Source organism: Triplophysa rosa, linkage group LG20 (genome assembly GCF_024868665.1).
Source record: "Triplophysa rosa linkage group LG20, Trosa_1v2, whole genome shotgun sequence".
Classification (NCBI taxonomy): Eukaryota; Metazoa; Chordata; class Actinopteri; order Cypriniformes; family Nemacheilidae; genus Triplophysa; species Triplophysa rosa.
Genome location: NC_079909.1, coordinates 21,506,072 through 21,514,118, shown reverse-complemented (window position 1 = coordinate 21,514,118; position 8,047 = coordinate 21,506,072). Strand labels below are relative to the sequence as shown.

The following is an 8,047-nucleotide window of genomic DNA, read 5'->3' as shown; positions in this document are numbered from 1 at the left end:
ATTTTCAACCTTCTTTTGTGTTTTTTCTATTTTATTTTATGTAAAGCTGCTTTGAAACAATGCAACATTGTTAAAAGCACTATATAAATAAAATGTATTACATAAAATTGAATTGCTTTGATTTGGAAATGTGTTTTCTGATCGGGTTGTCTCAATGGGTGTAATGTGAACATTGATGTGGAACAGTTTAACACAACTCCTAATATTTTCTGATTGGTTAACTTGCTCAGAACTGCCTAACAACAACATAGTGTGTTGGCCCAGATCCTGGATTTCAGATCCTGGGCCATCACTTTGTTGCTGTTTTGTTCAGATTTTTTTATTGCACAATAAACTCCCAACACAAATAGGATAACATGCCAAATATTATTAAATGTGTCATTTTATTGTTATTAATAATAATAATAATATCTCTGTGACATTGCAGGTACATAAAAAAATTGAGAAAAATTGAGAAATAGGAGACAAACAGAACCCTAATCTTTAGTGTAAGATTGGTGAAAGTGCCAGAGACAATTTCTGTGCTCTATATTATTATAATTGTTCTTATTATTGTTTTGATCAGAATGATGTCAGAAAACATTGGTTTGTTCATGGATGTGGCTAGATTGTCTTTATCTTATTACCATCGTTTAGTATTTACAGAATGTCATAAAATACAAGAAACACAAATGAATGAAATAATGTACATATTCTGATTGGTGCTCTCCCAGAACAATGATTGCAGGCTTCTAACAGATCGATATTTCTGAGAGAAGCAAAGCACCATCAAATTCGAAACGTTTACTGACAAACTGGAAATCTGGGATTGTGGCTTTAGGGTGAAATGCAGACATGGTGAAAAAAACAGGGTCATGCCTCTCATCAGACAAGCAGCTTACATGTTTTTGCATATTGTCTGTTATTTAGAGTAAAACAAGTTTTTGGCACTACTGATAAAATGAACGTTGTGAGCAACACACGACAGTCTGCAAACAAAATTCTGTTGCTCTAGAGATATTGGTACTGCTTTGCTGTGTTTTTGAGGTTGAGGATTATCATTTCCCTATTCAATGCATTTCACCAACTCTAGCTCACTGTTTGCCAACTTTGGTTTTATTTAGATAACACGTCGCAGTAAGATATTGATGTAAAGCCTTGCATTGAACGTGAGGCTTTGGTATGTTGTCTAATGGGGAGCATTTAAAAACAAATGCCTGGGCTGTTCAGCACATATCAGGTGTGTGAGGGACCCTTTTGTGACACACTTGTCCTTAAAATTCACTTTGTTCATTTGAATTAAAAAATAAGAACAGCACACGTTAACACAGGTTTGGCTCATTAAAAAAATCAGCGCAGGTCTGTTGCTTCTAATAACAAACCTAATGTGAAAAGCTTTGTGCTGATGAGCTGCAGACAGTAAGTGATGTCACGGCATTGCCTTAGAAACAGGAATTGAGCGAATGTGGTTTTAAACCTGTAGGTGTGGAGCAGCTGGAGGCACTACAGTGGAGGTTAACAGGTCTTAATATGCAGTGAAGAAATCAAGACATCATCTGGAGACATACATTTTCATCAAAACTTGTGAAATGCGTCTGTAAATATAAAGATATTTCTATTATACATTGAACGCATGTTTAAACCTCAGTGACCACGTTTACATGGACGTCAGTAATCAAATTATTTGCCTTATTCTGAGTAAGCTAATATTTCGATTAAGGTGTTTACATGAGTTGCTTTAAGAATATACCTCTCATGTTCCCGTTTTACATGTTAAACTACATAGTTGGATTAATGGCATACATCATTACGTCCCTAAGCGACACCGTTAGATGTTCCCTCCACAATTTCATGTATCAACAAACAGTTCGTCTTCGGCATGGTACAACATACAGTTTTTGGTGTTTCATTTATTTTATAGAATTGTTGGCATCTTTCTTGTTTCCCGTTCAAATCAAAAATGTGCTTTCTTGCTTGAAGCCATGTTGTTTGCCATAAAACGAAATGGCTGTCCACTGCCGTGCGTGTGTGTAACCTGTCGCAAAGTGCCGCGAAAGTTCCTACGCGCCAGTAATAGTGCAATTAAGCTGTGTACATGTCTATACCGCACTTCGATAATGCCACTAAAATAGGAGTACCCCACCCATCTTAATTCCATTTGTGTTTACTACCATTATGAGTTTAGACGGATTAAGCTAATCAAAAAACTCTGTTTACATAGTCCATTCTTAATCAGAGTATTGTCTTAACCCTGTTAATATCGGATTATTGTTGTCCATGTAAACATGGTCATTGTCGTGGGGAAGTTTAAACACACAAATATTCATTCTCCCAGATTCCTCAGAATATTGCAGAAACTTTTGTCAATACTTTTGTCAGTTTACCCATCAATCAATGAGCTCAAACTATCCCCATATGTTTGAATTGAACGAAATGTGACTGAAGTATGTCTTGCCAAGCAAACTCTTTGTTACAAAAATATAGTTTTTACTTGAAAATAATATACAATTTTGTTTTTCTTAAGCTGATATGACTCTCCATGAAGCTTACAGCAAAGCTTTTTACTAGAAAGTTTCATGAGAGAGAAACACAGAGCAGCAGAGAGACGTGTCCCATCTGCTCGCTCCTTCATTCAGGAAGAATTCGAGCTTTAGGCCTCAGTAGCATTTGCATAATGACATTTTTCTTCAAAGTGAATAAATCTCATCAATTGACAGCAAAAAATAAATAACTTTTTTTCTTTAACAAAAGGTTTCTAATTTAAAGAAAGCATCACAATGCCACAAATCCTACAATGGTTAAAAAAAATATCATTTCAAACTATCAAGTCAAGAGCAAAGCACAATAGGTAATTCGTTACTAAGTCTCAATTCAGTCCCAGGGGAAAACTCCATATAAAAGTTGAAATGGTACAAGTGTCAAAATGAAAACCAAACACCATAACTAAAAAAATTGCAATGCTACAAAGAAACTGCAAAATATGTACAAGACCCTGTATTCCTACAGTATAGAAGTGTGTGTGAGAATGAAAATCTGGGTCATTTCATCCTCCGCACTGGTCGAGTATTATCAAGTTCAAAACTCCGTGGTGCACATCCAACAGCAGCAGCAGTCAAAAGCGTCCTTTTGTTTGCTTTTATTAAGTGCCAATAAAGTTTAGCGTCTTCCTGATGATGTCACCAGATGACGCTGGAAATGCTGGTTTCCCGGGGCAACAGCGGCAGCATGACATTGTTCATGTGCGGCTCCTCGACGCCCGGCTGCTGCTCGCGGGGCGATTTGCCCTGCGCCCGCTGGCCATTCAGTAGAGTCATGGGGATGTTGCAGTAGGTGTGCTGGTTGCCCAGCGATGACAGGGGTGGAAGGGTGCCGGAGGATGGGACGTCATATTCGTAACTCCTGTAGTAATGCTTCTGTCGCAGCTGCGTGTGGTACGTGTTGTGGAAAGTGGAGCGCAGCTCCGGGTGCGCGGTCGCCATGGCGGTGGATGTCGCCGCGGCCATGGAGATGGCAGAAACGGTCTGTAGCTCGCCGAAAGGTCCCTGCTCACTCACGTCCAGTACCTGCTCGTGCGACAGCTTGGGTTCCGGCCGCTTAAAGGGCATTTCGTACCGCAGCCGCTTCCAGAACTTGGAGTTGAGTTTACTGCTCTTGGGTCCCGGCCATTTGATGACCGTCAGAAGTTTGATGGTGTGTTTGAGAGCCTCCACCTCCTGGTAATTCATGATTCCTCGCAGCTCAGTGCATTCGATCAGAATGACTTTGATCTCGCCGCTGACCAGCATGTTGCGCAGACGTGTATCCAGCTCAAAGATGCTCCAGCCGCGTCTCACCACGTAGTTTGGAGTCATGACGATGATGAGGCGCTTGCTCTGGTCCACGCAGCGAGCCACATCTTCGATGTAGGCTGAAACAAGGGGATGCAGGAAAAGGGTCCATATTTAAATTCAATATGTCTCTTTTATATTGTTATTATCATTGAACAGCCCTAGCATTTGTACTGCAGTTTAATCGTATGAAGTTAAACGAAAAAAGCAGACAAACAGAATGATGAAACAAGACAGACAAAACCCACCAAAAGTCTGAGGTGCTTCTCATTCATCTAATCTAGCACTGATAATGAGGAGGAATGTTAATTAAAGCAATTTTTCTGGCCTAAAACGGACATACGGGGCTAATAATCCATGAAGCCATTCCAGCTTCAAAACAGTCAAATATTTTGTGTGCCAGTCACAGTGGCGATCGGTGACTCCTTTTCTCCTACAGTGAAAGTGACCTATTAGTCAGATATGGTGACCCATACCCGAAATGTGACCTCTGCTTTTAACCCATCCACAGAGTAGTGAACACACACACAGCAAGTGGTGGAATGCAGGAATGCAAAATATGTGTTCGGCTTGTCACGTGTGTGGCTCGTCATGTCAAAATATGTGTTCGGCACGTCATGTCAAAATACATGCCTGCTGTAGACGTGTCGAAAGGGTTTATGATACTCGCTTCGTCTCATGTGCAATCAGAGTTAAGTGTTGCGCGAGCATCTCTTTGGTCATAAACCCTTTGGACGCGTCTGCAGCAGGCACGTATTTGACATGATGCACCAAACACATATTTTGATGTGACGAGCCACACACACAACGGGCTAAATGCATGTTTCAACGAGCTGCCACTGGTGCCAGATGACCAAAATATTTCTGTGTTATAAATCAGCAATGACGTCCATGTCAGGGTCTCGATTCTCTTTAGCTTCCTCGCTCACAACAAATATATATCAAAACACGACAATACCATCCCATCTCTAGATCTTTGGTACTGTGTACAAGTATCCAAAACCAAATCTCTTCTTCAGTACAATCAGCCCTGACTCAAAGGGTGTAAATCACATTTGTCCGGTGCAGAATACCTCTAAGGAGTCTTGTTTCATCCTGAAGATGATCATTTCTGAAACCTAAACATAAATATTTCATCACTGAAAGTCTGCTCAACAGAAACTGAATCAGAGACACTGGCAACATTTCGGTTACAATCACCAGTTTATCAAGCTTAATATGGGACTTAGAGCTGCAAGAGAAGAAAAACTTCTGTGACTTGTACTGCCACTCATTAGACATGGAACTAAACGGTAAACACACCGGTATTCAGGAATGTTGTTTTCTCAGCCCTTCGTCCCATATTAAAAGCTAACAGTCCCTGGACAATATTTACACACACAGATCTTTCTTAAAGTCAGATGATGTGCACACAAAAACATACTAACAAAGCAGCAACATACGTAGTGAAACAACAACCTCTGTATGACTATGATACACAGTTAGACAGATCAGAACATTAATTAAAAACATGAATGAAGATGATAAAAATAAGAGTACACCAGATCAGGTAATGGCACATTACAGCTAATGCAACTTACTTCCAGTTGGTATCAAGTCTCTGTCAGGAATGAAGAGTTTATACCCATAATGCTTTTCCAAAACATCTGGCAGAATCTCCAAAGCAAAACGCTCTTCTTCTCTGGTTTCCTGACACCACTGGTCCGGGTCCACTTTAGTGTAGGAAACGTATGCATCATAGTCTTTATTGTCTAAACACACACAGAGAATCACAGCAAAACAGTTTAAACACAATACTAAATGTTTCAGTCGGAACACAATCTCTCAACTCTCAACCTTATTTATATAGCGCTTTTTACAATTTTCATTGTTACAAAGCAGCTGTACATAAGACATATTCACTATAAGCAAAACAATTAAAGTTGTACCTGCAAAAACAAGAAAAAGTTGAAAACACAGAAGACAGACATGCCCACATACAAAACACTCCACACACACAATATGCACACGTATTAACACACATAGACATAGACACACACACACGGCCGCGCACGCACACACACACGTACACAGACAAGTACGCGCACACACACACGCTCAGTGAGAGCACACATTTAAGACAAAGGAGAGAGAAGCACAGGTCAAATATAACAGACTATAAATTCCTATATGCAATATTGATTAAGTAAAACTTTAAAATTCTAAAGCAGCCCCCCCCCCGGAAAAAACAGTATGCAAACGGTGGCGAGGAACCCAAAACTCTAATCAGGAAAATAAACCTCAGGAGAACCCAGGCCCAACCAGGGGATTCCAGTTCCCTCTGGCAAAAGCTCCAGAGAGCTTGCACAACAAGGCTAAATAAAATAAATAAATTTACTAATAAGGTAAATTATAGTTTAAGATTATCATTCATAATCTAATAGCATTTGAAATTTTGTGGTGAAGACGTGTCAGGTGACCGCGTCCTTCTTTATCCAGCTCTATCATCTCAGCTCTTGTCAGGTCGCCGCTTCCCATTCTCTGCTCTACCATCAGGTCAGGCCATGAATCTCACATTTAAAACTGCTTTGTGAACGTTTAGCATCCAGACGCAAAATGCAAACGTTTAGACACAGAGCACAGTATTATGCTGTAATAAAACATGCACTGCCACTTTTACAGTTGATAGAATAAAATACAGTTACAATGAATTTCAACCATATAGCTGAAACGTAACACTTGTTGTTTGTATGAAGATTGTTTTAATAATAACGTTTGTTTTACACAGTTCGGATCTAAACAGATCGTCACTGTGTACATCTTTATCATCATCTCTACAAATATGTCTCTATCTTTGGACATTCAAAATCATTCATATTGACTGAGGATTTTCATTTTTCACATGTGCAGCTCAAAGTGAAGAGAGAATGAAAGATGATAGAGAAAACATAAGAGCAGAGCTTTTTGTATTTTAAAGGAATGACTCTGTCTTATCTGCGTAAAATGTCTGAAAAGAAGGAAACCAAATGATGACCTGAGCCCCTAAAAGCAAAATACCACAGATTTCTGTTCTTTTCATATACAGTGACAATGAAGTGCACATGATGACTTTTTCCTCAATCCATCAGACCTTAAATTTTCATGAACATCATATGAAGACATGTGAGCTCTAAGAAATTCCTTTGAGATTGTTTCATGGAAATATGGTAAGTGCTTTGTCAAAATTGTTTTATACAGAAATCTATTTTCAGATATTTCATACCTCCATCAACATCCTCACTGCCAAAGTGACGTCTGTAGAACAGCATGAGTTCAATTCTGTAGCATTTATACAAGCACACCAGAAACGTCAACATCAGCAGAATGGCTCCCAAACCCCCTGCCAACTCCACTGTGTACATGAGCTCTGCTGAGAGAGAGAGAGAGAGACATCAGCTGACGCAGTACGTGTCAATAATGTGATCCAGAGAATTATCATAACCGTTTCCATCTCCATCACCGCTGAGGCTCTTGAGTGTTCCTTCAGTAAATGTGTGTATTAAGCCCTATTAACAAATCACAAATGGATGAACTCTTTCAGTGTTTGTGTCTTGATGCTGGTCTGTTTGTATTAGTGCAAATGCTCAGGCTGATTTTGCATGGGTCACGGCTGAAGTGCACTTCATTCTACGGTGTATACAACTGTTTACAGGCCCATGAAATCTCTGATATCATATAAATGATATTTGCCTATGGCATCTGAGGCTTTTGGACTGGAAAGTGGTGGTGCATGATTGAAACAAATGTAAAAGAAGTCTCCGGTTTTTGTGCTAGAGAAGATTCAGTTCATATGGATGCAGACCGTGAGATAAACATTTGATTCTCAGCTAGAGATGTCAGGCTCTGCCTGTTAGTTTGTTTATTTTTTTGTTTGTTTTACTGTTGGATTGTTTTTCCCTTTCACTTCTCTCCCGCCTGGTTCCCCATTCAGCTACTCAGCGGCGTTAATTACTCACACCTGTGTTCCATTTGGTTTTCCCTCTATTTTAGCCACGGCTGTCCCTGTTCTCGGCGTGGCGATGTATTTGTTGGTTGCGAGCATTATGCCATGTACTAATGGTTTTTTTCCCCCTTTACTGTTCACAAGGCAAGATTTAATCTCCGCGTCTCTCCCCAGGGAGGCGACAACTGAGAGGGCCGGTTTGGAATGTTTTTCCCATTCGTTTTTTTTGCCTCTAGTTTTACCTTATGGATACCGGCGCTATTCTCGCCCCACTGGAGTG

The 8,047-nt window shown here is 40.0% G+C and overlaps 1 protein-coding gene across 5 annotated transcripts in view; it reads right to left on the bottom strand.

Moving 5' to 3' along the window:
- Positions 1-380: 380 nt before the first annotated feature.
- The window catches only part of il1rapl1b (interleukin 1 receptor accessory protein-like 1b), a 164,022-nt gene continuing 156,355 nt past the window's right edge, over positions 381-8,047 (bottom strand). For 2 of the 5 annotated variants that reach the window (XM_057361319.1, XM_057361320.1), the window contains exons 9-12: positions 7,048-7,194; positions 5,387-5,557; positions 4,880-4,924; positions 381-3,886 (exon numbers count right to left, since the gene is read on the bottom strand). In XM_057361319.1, coding sequence (XP_057217302.1) covers positions 3,156-3,886; positions 4,880-4,924; positions 5,387-5,557; positions 7,048-7,194 — 1,094 coding nt within the window. In that variant the 3' untranslated portion in view covers positions 381-3,155. The remainder of the gene's footprint in view (positions 3,887-4,879; positions 4,925-5,386; positions 5,558-7,047; positions 7,195-8,047) is intronic. The other 3 variants (XM_057361321.1, XM_057361323.1, XM_057361324.1) reach the window with 3 other exon arrangements.